This window comes from Drosophila innubila, chromosome X (assembly GCF_004354385.1).
Source record: "Drosophila innubila isolate TH190305 chromosome X, UK_Dinn_1.0, whole genome shotgun sequence".
NCBI lineage: Eukaryota > Metazoa > Arthropoda > Insecta > Diptera > Drosophilidae > Drosophila > Drosophila innubila.
Window position 1 is genome coordinate 23,726,585 of NC_047626.1, and position 16,831 is coordinate 23,743,415.

A 16,831-nucleotide genomic window follows, 5' to 3' on the forward strand; every position below is an offset into this window, starting at 1 on the left:
CCAATGAACAATGAGAAAGAGAAGTATCTCATGGACTATGAGTTAGAGAAGTATCCCATAGAGGATGAGGTAGAAGAGGAGTTTAAAATGGTCGAAAAGATAGAGGAGTACCAATTGCGCTCGGAGGCGATTTTCTCGTATACCTTTGAGAATATTGGTCCAAATAAGGAAGAACAAAGATCAGAGACTTTCTATGTCCGTATGCTGCCATGGAGAATATTGATCATACCCCATAATAGGGCATTAGGCGTCTTTCTTCAATGCAATGCTGATAGTCGTGATACCTCCTGGTCATGCCATGCCATCGCCAAATTGAATCTCGTATGTTACAAGCCGAATGCGAAACCATACACCCGCACCGAAATCGATCGTTTATTCAACTTTAATGACAATGATTATGGTTATGGGAGTTTTATAACCTGGGTAAACCTGATGGATCCGGACAACTGCTATGTTCACAATGACAGCATTACAATCGAAGTGCATGTTACTGCCGATATTCCGCTCGGAATTCAATGGGATTCCAAGAAAGACACCGGCTACAATGGCTTGAAGAAACGAGAATGCACCAGATACTTGAATTCGGTGCTGCAGATGTTGTATTTTACAAACGCATTCCGTTCGGCTGTTTATCACATGCAGACTGATATCGATGATGAAAGCAAACTTGTGGGCTTTCAACTACAGCGAATCTTCCATGAGCTGCAGTTCGGTGATCGTCCCGTTAACACCAAGCCAAAATTATCAATTTTCCACGAGGCTGTAGATTTATTTATGCCGTGTAATGCTCAGGACTTTTTGTGTAAACTGTTCCACAAGCTGGAGAAGCATATGACGGAGGACACAATTCCAGGGCTTTTCAAAGGCAACTTGTCATCGAACGTCAAATTGGAGACTGCCAACCATATTCCAACACCCTGCGAAAGTTTCTACGATATTAAACTGAATACCAAAGACAAGAAAAATATCTATGATTCATTCGAAGACTTAATTGCCATCAAAAAACTTGATGGTACCAATAATTGTGATGAAATTGATAATGTCCAGGTGAGTGAGACAATTTTTAAAAGTAGATAAATTTAAACGATTAAAATAATAAGCGAATGATTAAATACACACTTTTTTCGTATTTTGTTTTATTAAATCTAAAAGCAAATAATATTTATCAATTTGTATATTAAAAGTTGAATGCCAAGATCTTCTGAATATAGGGATGTATGCGCTTTTCGAAACACTCCTTCTTGATCACAGAATACTTCGCTCTATTTTATTTTATAAATTTAATCTGTTATGTCACATGTCTTTTTGGATTATTATAAAATCCTGATATGACACTAAAATGTTTAAGGAAGCGAGCTCTTTATAATAAAATAAACTTAGGTCTTTATGTCATAAATGAGACGATCTTTGTCAACTTCAAAAGATTTTCGTGGATATACCTATATTAAGGATTAAACATTTAACCTAAGTTAATTTGTTTATTGCTTATAGCGAAACAAGGGTGTCAAATTCACATCACTCCCTCCGGTATTGCACATACACTTGAAGTGTTTCCAATACGATCCAATTAAAAATAGTTTTACCATGGAGAACAATCGCTTTGAGTTTTATGAGGAAATCAATCTCGATCAATATTTGGCCAAGAGCGAAAATACACCATCCGATTATATACTTTATTCCGTACTCGTACACTCGGGCAATTATTATGGCGGACAATATGTAGTCTTCATAAATCCAAAGGCTGATGGACGTTGGTTTAAATTTGATGACGATGTGGTCTCCAGCTGCCGTAAGGAAGAGGCAATCGATCAAAATTATGGCGGCACTAATGATAAGCACAATAGCAATGCCTACATGCTCGTCTATATACGTCAATCGGAGCTGAATCGTGTATTGGGGGATGTACCTGAAAATGAGGTATTCAGCGATCTGATAGAGCGTCTCGATCGCAGGGAATATGTTCCTTTCATGCTCGAGAATTACGTCGAGTCGCAAGAATCGAATTGAAGGTGACATTTGAGTATCCTTCAAAACTAAAACAGATGTCATTTAAGCGGATGCGCCTGAAATCCACTGAAAAGATATGCAACATTAACTAGTCCATCGAGATGGTGAGTATATTTTTCGATTTGAAAAACTTGTTCAACAGACTTCCGATATTACAAATCTTTAATTTAAATCAATACGATAATTGATTTATTTTTCTTACAGATATCCAGCTCGGATGGTTCATTTAATGAAAATGATCCTGAGGATGCAGAATGGAAGTTATTTTTCGATTATTATAAAGAATGATTTAATTATATCCGACAGTTATAGTTCCCTAGAGATTGTGTGTATATTTTTCCTTTTTGCGACCTTGCTGAGCAATTTCCAGATAATTCAAATCTTAAATTTATTATTCTTACAGTCGCCACAATCGGATAATTTATCATGAAAAAAAAAAATTAAGTTCAAATTTTAGTATTTAAATTTTTTTAATGAAGCTAGTTTTAAAAATAAGTCAATAACCCAAATAATTAAGTTTTATATAAAACCTCAGCTAGGTTTAAAGATATCTCAATTTTTAAGAGCTCCAAACCCCATAAACATGTTACCAACAAAATAAAATTCTCCAGTACAGTGCCTTATTAATGGCATTCTCTAAGGCCGTCATGGGTTGTTTCAATAATGACGTTGCGAATGATTTGCCAAGCTAAAATCAAAAAAGTCTCGTTAATTTAAGAATGGCAACCAATGTTATCTATAATATTAATTTTTAGATCCCGTACTTAAAAAAAGTACAGGGGTCTATTGAGTTTGTTTTAACGAATATGTGCGTAACAGGCAGAAGGAGACGTGGCAGACCCTATAAAGTATATATATTCTTGATCAGCATCAATAGCCTAGTTGATACAGCAATGTCCGTCTGTCCGTCCGTCCGTATGAACACCTAGATCTCAAAGACTATAAGAGCTAGAGACACCAAATTTGGTATGTAGGTTCCTCTATATTGCAAACAGATCAAGTTTGTTTCATAATTTGGCCACGCCCCACGCCTAAAAATCGACATAGAAAATTTCATATGCAAATTATAAGAACAATTTAAAAGCTAGTGACACCAAACTTGGTATGCAGATTTCTCTATATTGCAGGCAGATCAAGCTTGTTTCTTTTTTCGATCGGACCACTATATCATATAGCGCCCATAGGAACAATCGGTCGATAATCAAGTTTTAGTATGAAAAACATTTTTGTTTGATATCATAACCAAACTTATACAATATGTATCTAACTTAGTTGAAAATATAATACAGCGCTCTGCAAGGGCGTCAAGTGAGCAGAATATTTTTGAATTTTTAGTAGTCTTAGCTTTATCCATAGTAAGTACGGGGTCTCTGACAGTCGAGTGTGCTCGACAGTAGCACCGCGAGCGAAGCGAGCAGGGGGCGGAGCCCCCTAGTTATTGGGGGCATTCAGCAGGTAATTCAGTCAGTAATCGAGCCTTTACTTGTGATTGATCAGTAATCAGTATCTACTGAAGGACATTATACTTTTTTATAAAAACGTGGCAACTCCATGCCGTAATAAAAATGTAATAATCTCATTTTCATTATTTAAAAATACTTCATCAAGCACATTTGAACTCATTTTGCAAATATATATTTTTTAAGACAAGAGTCCTTAACAAACACAAAGTAAAAACACAAAAACTGCTGTTTGTCGTTAAGAATCAGTAATCAGTATCTTGTATCACACTATTTGTTCGATACATTTTTTGTGGTACCGATACCAAAATTTGTTATTTTTGATTGTCGGCAATTTCCTGCTGAATAGAAAAAGTAGTGACATGATTGATGATCAGAATTACCTGCTGAATGCAACCAATATTTATTACGCCAAATAATACATTCATTAGTTCAAAATATTTTAACTAGACATTGATAAATTGAACTATAGTACAAATGTAAAAATACGGTACACTATATTCGAAAATGGTACACTTATGGTACGAAATATTTGTATGAAGTCGCATCTGCGAACGCAACACGTTTGACGCTCTGCTTCGCTCTCTCTGGGGTTTTTTTTGAGCAATCGGGCTTTGCCGAGCGAATATGACGAAAACGGCTGTTTGCCGCATTCTTTTATAAACATGCTTAGTTGTTCTATAATGCTCGCTCCACGAAGCTCGCTGCAAATAGTATGGTGAGTAAATACTTCTGCTGTTTATTTGTGCACTCTGTTATATTCAGCATGCTTATGATCAAGTTTAAGTTCACTCGTTAATTTTTTTATTCACAAACGAATGGGTTATATACAGGACATTTCCGGTCTTGAATTGATCCTGTTCTAAGTGAGTTTCGATGATTTTTAAATAGTTAGCCTAAATCAACATAAAATTCACACTAAAAAATAAATTGTGAAAAACGGAACAAGACTGATAAAGTTTAGTCAGTCTCATTATCAGCCCTTTTTTTTTGTTTAATCGCATAATCATATTTTCAAGCGTCTGACTTTCATTATATTTCGTTTGAATTGGTTTTTTATTAGAATTTCTTAGTAAGCAAAAAATCTAGAAATATTTAAAAGCATTCATATACGTAGCTCAAGGGCGTAGGCAACTTTGTGCGTAGGGGGGACCAAAAAAAAAAATTTTTCATTGTATATCCACATACCAAAAATCTCTAGAGATTTTTTAAGGAAATGATTTTAAGTTCGGAGCTTACAAAATGTCAGTGATTTCATATTTTTGATATACAATATGTATTTCCCAAATCACTGAAGTCAGCTGCCCTAAAAATTATTTAAAATTTCAACTATCATTAGTTAGTAGAAGTTTATGTGCGCACTCACCATACATAATCTTAAAAGAGCATTCAGGCATGTTCTATAAAAAGGCATAAAAAAAGCAATATTCTATGCCCCAAAATTATTGAATAAAATAAAATTGCCTATCATGTGTGTTCTACAAATTTATAAGAGCGATAAAGCAACCGAAAAGCAATTGTTGGTGTTCCTGAAAAAATGAAACCATTGCTTTCAATTGTCTAAAAAAATTTGAGAGATTTGCTTAAATTTGAATCAAACTTGATCTGTGTGGGGTATATGATAATATGTAGAACAATTTTAAAAAATTACTTGTGATATTCTCGATAAATGCTTAAAATGGCACGCTCGATTCTGAAACATCCATAAAAAACTTGGATTTTTTAAATAATAAAATTCTACAATGGAATTCTGCTCACATTAATGACAAGTTGTCTTATTGCACGATAAAAGTGTCTCATCTTTCTTGTGTGATAGTTTCAACCTTGTAGATCTTATCGTTCTGAGGATCAGTGAATTATTAAGTCAGCCAGGAAAATGATTATTATAAACAATATAGATAATTTACAAGCATGCTATATAAAAAAAATAGTAATAATAATGGTGTATTCAATAGCGACAACAGTCCCACACCAATGAACTACGAGATAGAGGAGTATATCATGGACTATGAGTTTCCCATGGAGGATGATGAAGAAGAGGAAGAGGAGTTTAAAATGGTCGAAAAGATAGAGGAGTATCAATTGCGCTCGGAGGCGATTTTCTCGTATACCTTTGAGAATATTGGTCCAAATAAGGAAGAACAAAGATCAGAGACTTTCTATGTCCGTATGCTGCCATGGAGAATATTGATCATACCCCATAATAGGGCATTAGGCGTCTTTCTTCAATGCAATGCTGATAGTCGTGATACCTCCTGGTCATGCCATGCCATCGCCAAATTGAATCTCGTATGTTACAAGCCGAATGCGAAACCATACACCCGCACCGAAATCGATCGTTTATTCAACTTTAATGACAATGATTATGGTTATGGGAGTTTTATAACCTGGGTAAACCTGATGGATCCGGACAACTGCTATGTTCACAATGACAGCATTACAATCGAAGTGCATGTTACTGCCGATATTCCGCTCGGAATTCAATGGGATTCCAAGAAAGACACCGGCTACAATGGCTTGAAGAAACGAGAATGCACCAGATACTTGAATTCGGTGCTGCAGATGTTGTATTTTACAAACGCATTCCGTTCGGCTGTTTATCACATGCAGACTGATATCGATGATGAAAGCAAACTTGTGGGCTTTCAACTACAGCGAATCTTCCATGAGCTGCAGTTCGGTGATCGTCCCGTTAACACCAAGCCAAAATTATCAATTTTCCACGAGGCTGTAGATTTATTTATGCCGTGTAATGCTCAGGACTTTTTGTGTAAACTGTTCCACAAGCTGGAGAAGCATATGACGGAGGACACAATTCCAGGGCTTTTCAAAGGCAACTTGTCATCGAACGTCAAATTGGAGACCTCCAACCATATTCCAACACCCTGCGAAAGTTTCTACGATATTAAACTGAATACCAAAGACAAGAAAAATATCTACGATTCATTCGAAGACTTTATCGCCTTCCAAAAACTCGATGGTACCAGTAAATGTGATGACATTGATAATGTCCAGGTGAGTGAGACAATTTTTAAAAGTAGATAAATTTAAACGATTAAAATAATAAGCGAATGATTAAATACACACTTTTTTCGTATTTTGTTTTATTAAATCTAAAAGCAAATAATATTTATCAATTTGTATATTAAAAGTTGAATGCCAAGATCTTCTGAATATAGGGATGTATGCGCTTTTCGAAACACTCCTTCTTGATCACAGAATACTTCGCTCTATTTTATTTTATAAATTTAATCTGTTATGTCACTTGTCTTTTTGGATTATTATAAAATCCTGATATGACACTAAAATGTTAAAAGGAAGCGAGCTCCTATATATACCTATATTAAGGATTAAACATTTAACCTAAGCTAATTTGTTTATTGCTTATAGCGAAACAAGGGTGTCAAATTCACATCACTCCCTCCGGTATTGCACATACACTTGAAGTGTTTCCAATACGATCCAATTAAAAATAATTTTACCATGGACAACAATCGCTTTGAGTTTTATGAGGAAATCAATCTCGATCAATATTTGGCCAAGAGCGAAAATACACCATCCGATTATATACTTCATTCCGTACTCGTACACTCGGGCAATTATTATGGCGGACAATATGTAGTCTTCATAAATCCAAAGGCTGATGGATGTTGGTTTAAATTTGATGACGATGTGGTCTCCAGCTGCCGTAAGGAAGAGGCAATCGATCAAAATTATGGCGGCACTAATGATAAGCACAATAGCAATGCCTACATGCTCGTCTATATACGTCAATCGGAGCTGAATCGTGTATTGGGTGATGTACCTGAAAATGATGTATTCAGCGATCTGATCGAGCGTCTCGATCGCTCGAGAATTACGTCGAGTCGACACCTGAGTATCCTTCAAAGCTAAAAGAGATGTCATTTAAGCGGATGCGCCTGAGATCCACTGAAAAGATATGCCACATTAATAAATCCATCGAGATGGTGAGTATATTTATCCATTTGAAAAACTTATTCAACAGACTTCCGATATCAGAAATCTTTCATTTAAATCAATACGATAATTGATTTATTTTTCTTACAGATATCCAGCTCGGATGGTTCATTTAATGAAAATGATCCTGAGGATGCCGAATGGAAGTTATTTTTGGATTACTATAAAGAATCTCTCTCGCATTGTTAATTAAATCCGACAGTTATTGTTCCCTCGAGATTGTGTGTATATTTTTCCTTTTTGCGACCTTGCTGAGCAATTTCCAGATAATTCAAAACTTAAATTTATTATTCTTACAGTCGCCACAATCGGATAATTTCTCATGAAAAATAATTAAATTCAAATTTTAGTATTTTAATTTTTTTAATGAAGCTACTTTTAAAAATAAGCCAATAACCCAAATAATTAAGTTTTATATAAAATTCAGCTAGGCTTAAAGATATCTCAATTTTTGAGGGCTCCAAACCCCATGTATATTACCAACAAAATAAAATTCTCCAGTACAGTGCCTTATTCATCGCATTCTCTAAAGCTGACATGGGTTGTTTTAATAATGACGTTGCGTTTGCCAAGCTAAAATCAAATAAGGGGGCTCCGCCCCCAGCTCGCTTCGCTCGCGGTGAGGTGCGGCTACAGTAGAGCACGCTCGACAGTAGGATACCCTGAGCACATGCACTCTTTTATAAAAGTTGATTGTTGCCCATTTTTAAAGGGATCAGGGTAAACAAATTACACACGCGAAACTATAAACAACTTTCGGTTTTCTTAAATCACTGTGTTTATCACTGCAGACTACGTTAATAATGCCCTACTGAACTAATATATCACTCTGTATTATATAAAACGTATTTAAAATTAACTAGAAATTTATAAATTGGTAAATCGCAAGTCGTAATCTTAATCGTTTGCAATCGATGTAGAAGGTGTCAAGAGTAGCCACAAACTACAACTTTGCTCAGCCTGCATTCTGGCAGCACCCATTTTCCTCTCTCACTCTCTCCCTCTCACGCAACACATTCGAGCCTGCCAAAGACTGCTGCAGTGCGCGCGAAATTTGAAATAAAAGACAATGTCTAATTTTATGTTTTTACAATGATAATAAGCAGATTCTTATTATATGTATGTGTAAGAAATCGAAAATATAAGTAATTAAAATTATTGTTTTGCAGCTTTCAGTGCTCGGCAAAGATGCAAAAGTAGTGCTGCAAAATTATCGCTTTTTCTCTCATGTAATTTCATGCATAGCTGTCAGCTTCTGCCCGACTATATTGAAAATTGCGACGTCATAAGGAAATTTGCCATGCAAAAATACATATCACTGCGGACGGCAGTTCGCGTTAGTGACGAAAGCATCACGAAAACGCTAAATCCCGCTAAAATTGAACAGTTTCCAAACCATAAAAGCTACAGATATAGAAGAAAGGTGTGTTTGAGGGCTTTTAGGCGTACCCTTAAAATGTTTTCCTAAAGTACTCAGGTAACATTTTACAGGTGAAATAAAGTTTTTTAGCTTTCATTTTGGCGATTCCTGTTAAATTTTAATATGTTGTACAATTTCGCGTTTTTTGGTTTATGAAACTTAAATTTTGGTTGAGGGGTTTGGAAGATATTACCTGTTAAGTGAAAAAATACATTTTTCTATTGGTCGAAAATCACGTTTTAGTACGAAAAACTTTTTGGTTTTATGAGACAACTCAACCAAACTGATTCAATATGCATTTAACTTGGTTTCATATATCCTGACTAAAGTTGGATCAAATCGGATCACTATATCATATAGCTGTCATAGGACCGATCGGGTCAAAATTAGATTTTAGTATGAAAAACTTTTTTGTTTAGTGAGATATTTTAACAAAATTGATAGCATATGCATTTAGGTTAGTTTTAAAAATCCTGACCGAAGTTAGTTCTTATCGGACCATTATATCATATAGCTATCATAGGACCAATCGGGCGAAAATCAAGTTCTACTGTGAAAAACTTTTTGTTTTATGAGAAATCTTAACCAAACTTATACAATATGCATTTAACTTGGTTTTATATGTCCTAACCAAAGTTGGTTCAAATCGGACCACTATATCATATAGCTGTCATAGGACCGATCGGTCCAATATTAAGTCTTAGTATGAAAAACTTTTTTGTTTTACGAGATATCGTAACCAAACTTATAGAATATACATTTAAGTTAGACTTATATATCCTGACCAAAGTTGGTTCTAATCGAACCACTATATCATATAGCTGTCATAGGACCGATCGGGCAAAATCCAAGTCTTAGTATGAAAAAATTTTTTTTTTCATAGTAAGTACGGGGTGTCCGACAGTAGAGTATGCTCGGCTGTGGCAACGCAAGCAAAGCGAGCAGGGGGCGGAGCCCCCTAGTTATTGGGGGCATTCAGCAGGTAATTCAATCAGTAATCGATCCTTTACTTGTGGTTGATCAGTAATCAGTACCTGTTCAATGACATGATACTTTTTTATATAAACGTGGCAACTCCATGCCGTAATAAAAATGTAAAAATCTCATTTTCATTATTTAAAAATACTTCATCAAGCGCATTTGGACAAGAGTCGTTAACAAACACAAAGTATAAACACAAAAACTGCTGTTTGTCGTTAAGAATCAGTAATCAGTATCTTGTATCACACTATTTGTTCAATACATTTTTTTTGTGGTACCGATACCAAAATTTGGTATTTTTGATAGTCGGCAATTTCCTGCTGAATAGAAAAAGTAGTGACCAGGTATCATGATTGATGATCAGAATTACCTGCTGAATGCAACCAATATTTATTACGCCAAATAATACATTCATTAGCTCAAAATATTTTAACTAGACATTGATAAATTGAACTATAGTACAAATGTAAAAATACGGTACACTATATTCGAAAATGGTACACTTATGGTACGAAATATTTGTATGAAGTCGCATCTGCGAACGCAACACGTTTGACGCTCTGCTTCGCTCTCTCTGGGTTTTTTTTTTTTTTCGAGCAATCGGGTTTTGCCGAGCGAATATGACGAAAACGACTGTTTGCCGCATTCTTTTATAAATATGATTAGTTGTTCTATAATGCTCGCTCCAGAAGCTCGCTGCAAATAGTATGGTGAGTGAACACTTCTGCTGATTATTTGTGCACTCTGTTATATTCAACATGCTTATGATCAAGTTTAAGTTCACTCGTTCATTTTTTTATTCACAAGCGAATGGGTTATATACAGGACATTTCCGGTTTTGAATCGATTCTGTTCTAATTGAATTTCGATGATTCACACACACTAAAAAATAAATTGTGAAAAACGGAACAAGACTGACTTAGACTCATTATCGGACTTTTTTTTGTTCAAGTCGCATAATCATATTTTCAAGCGTCTGACTAACATCATATTTCGTTTGAATTGGTTTTTTATTAAAATTTCCAAGAATTTCAAAGTAAGCCAAAAATCTAGAAATATTCAAAAGCAATCATATACATAGCTGTAAGACATTTAAGAAAATATTATTTGTTAACTAGCATTTAAAAAGCGTTGACATTTTTTTTTAATTTAAATGTTTAAAATGGGTTGACTCTGAATAATAAATTAATAATAATATTTCATCCAATAACAACAACAGCCCCCAGTCGATAAGCAACGAGATAGAGGACGAGAATCCGGAGGTGCGGAGTATGAAATGGTCGAAGAGATAGAGGAGTATCAATTGCGCTCGGAAGCGATTTTCTCGTATACCTTTAAGAATATTGGTCCAAATAAGAAAGATCAACGATCAGAGCCTTTCTATGTCCGTATGCTGCCATGGAGAATATTGATCGTACCCAATAATAGAGCATTAGGCGTCTTTCTTCAATGCAATGCTGATAGTCGTGATACCTCCTGGTCATGCTATGCCATCGCCAAATTTAATCTCGTATGTTACAAGCCGAATGCGAAACCATTTACCCGCAACAAAATAGATCGATTATTCAAATTTAATAAAAATGATTTTGGTTATTCGAATTTTATAACCTGGGTGCTACTGAACAATCGGGACAACTGCTATGTTCTCAATGACAGCATTACAATCGAAGTGCATGTTGTTGCCGATGTTCCGCACGGAATTCAATGGGATTCCAAGAAAGACACCGGCTACAATGGCTTGAAGAAACGAGAATGCACCAGATACTTGAATTCGGTGCTGCAGATGTTGTATTTTACAAACGCATTCCGTTCGGCTGTTTATCACATGCAGACTGATATCGATGATGAAAGCAAACTTGTGGGCTTTCAACTACAGCGAATCTTCCATGAGCTGCAGTTGGGTGATCGTCCCGTTAACACCAAGAAGATAACACTTTTCGCTTGCTGCGAGATTCTCGATTCGTTTTTACCGTATATTGCGCAAGAATTTTTGTGCAACCTACTCCACAAATTGGAGTGGAGTATGAAGGAGACCTGCCCGAAAAGCACAATTCTAGGACTTTTTAAGGGCAAAATGTCATCGTACATTAAATTAGAGAATATCAAATATATTCTAACACCCCACGAAACATTCTACGATATTAAACTAAATATCAAAGGAAAGAAAAATATCTATGACTCATTTAAAGACTTTATCGCAATTAAAAAACTCGATGGTACTAGCAAATGCAAATGTGATGAAATGTTTGGTGTTCGGGTGAGTAAGATAAAATAAAATAATTTAAAATAATAAATAGACAAATTAAATAATAAATAGACAAATTAAATAATAAATTGATAAATTTAATAATAAATATTTTACATTTGTCATTTTTGCTCGAGAAATTGTATTTAGATATTATGATTTGATTTTTTTTTTAACTAGTATTACAAATTTTTAAATTTATAAGCAATTATTCAGGGATGCCACACAAATCCAAACCAACCGATTGGTTTCATTTCTATGGCACCGCTGATTTTAATTTCTAAATAGAAACTAAAATTGAATTATATTATAAGTGGGATAAATCATTCAAATGTAATTAATTTGCTTCATTTTTATAGTCAAACAAGGGTGTCATATTCACATCTCTCCCTCCGGTGTTGCACATACACTTGAAGCGTTTCCACCACGATCCAAATGGAAATAACTTTATCATAGACCAGGATCACTTCGAGTTCTATGAGGAAATCAATCTCGATGCTTTTTTGGCTGCTCGTGAAAATACACCAGCCGATTATATACTTCATTCCGTACTTGTACACTCGGGCAATTATAATGGCGCACAATATGTAGTCTTCATAAATCCAAAGGCTGATGGACGTTGGTTTAAATTTGCCGACGATGTGGTCTCCAGTTGCCGTAAGGAAGAGGCCATAGATCGAAATTATGGCGGCACTAATGGTAAGCACAATAGCATTGCCTATATGCTCGTCTATATACGTCAATCGGAGCTGAATCGTGTATTGAGTGATATACCTGAAAATGAGGTACTCAGCGATCTGATCGAGCGTCTCGGTCGCAGGGAGACCAATCTCGATGTACCCATTCATGTCATGCTGGAAAATTACTTTGAGTCGCAAGAAATACGTCGTCTCATTAAGCTGGAGAAGACATTTAAGCATCCTTCAAAGAACAAACCAATTCAAGCCGTTAAGGATATGGACGAGATGAAGGAGACGCCATTAAAGCTGTCAAGTAAACGGATGCGGATGTGGTCCATTGAACAGATATCTAATGTTAAAAGGCCCATCGAGATGGTGTGTATAATTTTCCATAATTATCAGCAATTTCTTGATAATACAAACCTTTAATTTATTTTTCTTACAGATGCCACAATCGGATAATATTGCACATAAATATAATCAGGAGGATGACGACCTGACAAAATCGATGTTACCATTAATTGATTTTCACGAATCTCGCTCCGATCAGCAAAGTCACCGCAAGGATAATGAATGTATCTCAAGCAACTTGCCACCACAAGACTCTGCTGCTGCTCCTGTTGCAGCTGCCACTGTTGCAACTGCTGCTGCCACGCCCAGTGCTACCTCATCTGGATTCTCGACTAGCTCAAATTGTATTCCCAGCCAAGATGATGCCCTCTTTTTGCAACATTTGGGCAATAAGCTCGGGAGATACTCTATGAATACCAAAAATTCAGTACAGTTTCTTATCAATCACATTCTCTATCAAGCCGATATGGGTTGTTACGATAACGCTGTTACGAAAGACTTGCTTAACTCAAACTAAAAATTATCTCGCTATATTTAGAATCTATCTAAAGGATTAATTTTAATGCTTTTGCGAAATTTTCGCACGAATATCGTTTCTAAATAAAGTACAATTTGTTGTTTTTTTGTATCAATTTTATTTTTGCAAATTTTCTTATGTCGTTTTACTAAGAATTATCACACTAAAAGCAACTCATAATAAATACGTACAATTTTATATGGTGTATATATGTTTTGTATGTTGTATATATGTATATTATATTTTACATATATCTAAATACATATATATACATGGTTAGGTATGTATATATACATATTTATATATATGTATATACATATACAAATGTATGTTTTTTTTTCGTATTTTTTACAAATACAATTAATTTATTACTATAAGTATTTTGTTCATTATTCTCGTTTGCGGTCTATATATTCCATTAAAAAGCACTTATGTATCCTTAAATATCATCGCTATGCTATAACTACGATGTGTATAAGTATATATGTATGTGTATAGTATGTATATATGTACTTATCTAAGCATGTATTGTATGGTAGTGTATTATATTGTATGTATGTATGAGTATCAATGCGCTTCAACATACTGAAATTAAAGTAAATAAGAGAGAATTGTGAAACTGTACTTTCTATGATTCTCAGATTGTTATCGATAACATTAAGAAAGCATAGATTTTCTGTGATTTCTTTCATTTTGTTAAAATTGGTTTATTACTTAGTTTACTTAATACAACTCAAGTAAATTGACGCAGAGAATATGTCATAAAACTGGTCCATAGATTAAGAGGTATTATTTAGTGTGTGTGTAGGTGTGTGTGTGTGTGTTAAAAAAAGCAAGTTTTACAAAATTTTCATTATAAACAATAACTGTGTAAGAAAGGGAAGCAAATCATCTGGAAGTATTTTTTAAAAGTCTGGATTTTACCGACAATATTAACATTATTTACACATGAAAAACTAAAATCAAGCATCGTTAATAAGAATTGTTTGTTTGAAAAAGTTTAGCCCAAAAAAATTATCTGGATGATTGGAACAGCGTAAACTGGAATAAGATAAATATTTACTTGTTAAATTGTTTTTAAATAAATAAAATTTAACTACTTTTTTTAATTTTGTTATTTTCATAATTCTTGATTTTCAGTATAGTAATTTATAATTTTGCTTGGAACAAAGAATAAGACTATTATAAAAATTTATTGAAAAGAATCAATATCTAGTTTAAATCAATCAATCAATCAAGATATTTGGTTTATCGCAACTTAATATAATAGCTATAATAAAAAGATCTTTATTCAAATTAAAAAAAAATACAAAACACCAAAAATATACTAATAAATTGAAGAGGAAACTGCATACCAAAATTTGTTCTCTCGCTTCTTAAAGATTTGATGGTGATGGAGAGACATAGATTATGTCGATAAATCGATTGCAAATACTGCCAACATCAAATTGTCTTATCAACATTGTCTACAAGCAAATTATTAAACTTGTTGTTTATGTGCATAAATGTTTGCTTTTGTTCCGATTCGTATAAGGTTCAAGCTCATCGTGTCGTTGACTGCGACGACTGTGACATTGGCAACGAAACAATGCCATTTGCCTTCCTCCCTTGCCCCACCATCCCCACCATTCCAACCACACAACCACTGCCCATTCTTCGCCAGAGTTTATCGGAATCTTGTAGTAAGCCCGACTGTTAGAGACTCTGTACTTTGGCAAGCATTTTCCTGAATTACTTGCGAGTTCCTCTTTCCAACAGACATAAACAATTACATTTAAAATAAAGGAAAAATAAGGAACAAGAAAAATCTATTTTTGTTAAATATTATATGTGGGTAAATTTTTTTATTTCTTCACTCCCAAACCTAAAAGACTCATTGCGCCTTTGAATTACAGGGTCTTTAAAAACATTTGAAGCGAATTCAAACTCGAGCTTTAAAATTTGGCATTCAAAAAAAAAACGAAATGCAATCAGTCAACGGAACAAATGTAGTATAACTGCCCTCTCTTTCTCTCTCTCTCTCGCTCTCTCTCTCTCACGTTCTCTTCCACACTCTCGCAGTGTTAAATAAGCTTTTGTTGGTATGTGAGCATATGGCAGCATTGTTTATATGCTTTGTTATTCTTGTTGTTGCATTTGACCCCCAAAAGAGAAATAACCCTGAGCTGGGTCAGTTAAGCAAATCGCCGAAATACCTACATATAATTTGGTAGCTCTACCATACGGGGATGATCTCATGAGAGAACAACAAAAACAACCACAATAAAAGTAACAAAATTAAACAAGGTTACGAAAGCAACTTGATTGAAACTAAACTTAAGCTTTGTTCCATATTTACATACTATTTCCAACGCTAATAATACCCTCTAAATTGTTTAAATGTGTTGAAATATATAATGTAGCATTACGCCACAATATGTCAAATAAAAACTGCTTTTATTTAATTTAGTTAAACAAGTTCTAACGAAAACAAATTGTTACCTCATATTTGATTTGACAAAGGCATTTCTTTTTTGCAGCAGATTGTTTATGTTTTCAACTAAAAAATAAACCAAGCCAAAACAATTTCAAATAATAAGAACAAAAGGTGTTTATGCATTTTATATTTAATTTATTTTGTAGCTCTGAACGCTTAGTAGAATTGCTCCAAGGCATGAAATATATTAACTAAAATGGAAATAATTGTCATACGCATATATTAATAATAAAATTATGTAGTACGTCTAAAATTTTTCTAGTTAAACACGAAAAATAAAATAATAATACAATATAAAATAGGAAAAAAAAATACATAGTTTCAATTGTAAAGGAAACTTAAGGTATTAACATTTTTTAACAAAATGATGTATGTGGTATTTTGCAGATTTTTAACAATAGAAAGATTAAAATTTAAGCCGTTTTCTTTTACCATTAAAATTAATCTTTTATCATTTTTTTCTTTTTTTTTTTGGCAATTACAATTAATAATAATAATGCGAATAATGTTAATATATAGTAAATATACTATATATGAAAATAAGTATGTATTTCATAACTAGGCTAGAAGATTGGCCACTTAAGATGCGCCATATTCTTTGGAACGACACCCCGCCAAAGTGTGGAAAAGAATACAATAATAATAATAACGATATTAATTACATATTAATAATAATTAGTTGGTAATTGCCAACATTCATCAAGTTTGTTGGTAAT

General features: G+C 34.1%; 3 protein-coding genes across 3 annotated transcripts; all 3 read left to right on the forward strand.

Moving 5' to 3' along the window:
* The first annotated feature begins 8 nt into the window (after positions 1–8).
* LOC117789118 (ubiquitin carboxyl-terminal hydrolase 7-like) lies at positions 9–2,648 on the forward strand. Its single transcript, XM_034628169.1, has 3 exons — positions 9–1,047; positions 1,492–2,111; positions 2,212–2,648. Exons 1-2 carry the CDS (start codon positions 31–33, stop codon positions 2,005–2,007), a joined length of 1,533 nt encoding a protein of 510 aa, XP_034484060.1. The 5' UTR covers positions 9–30; the 3' UTR covers positions 2,008–2,111; positions 2,212–2,648.
* A 2,816-nt stretch (positions 2,649–5,464) lies between these two features.
* LOC117788802 (ubiquitin carboxyl-terminal hydrolase 7-like) lies at positions 5,465–7,958 on the forward strand. Its single transcript, XM_034627675.1, has 3 exons — positions 5,465–6,482; positions 6,858–7,435; positions 7,536–7,958. Exons 1-2 carry the CDS (start codon positions 5,469–5,471, stop codon positions 7,359–7,361), a joined length of 1,518 nt encoding a protein of 505 aa, XP_034483566.1. The 5' UTR covers positions 5,465–5,468; the 3' UTR covers positions 7,362–7,435; positions 7,536–7,958.
* Positions 7,959–11,122: 3,164 nt separating this feature from the next.
* On the forward strand, positions 11,123–13,759 carry LOC117788668 (ubiquitin carboxyl-terminal hydrolase 7-like). Its single transcript, XM_034627504.1, has 3 exons — positions 11,123–12,103; positions 12,451–13,146; positions 13,217–13,759. The coding sequence occupies exons 1-3, from the start codon at positions 11,123–11,125 to the stop codon at positions 13,637–13,639; spliced, it is 2,100 nt and encodes a 699-aa protein (XP_034483395.1). The 3' UTR covers positions 13,640–13,759.
* The last annotated feature ends 3,072 nt before the right edge of the window (positions 13,760–16,831 follow it).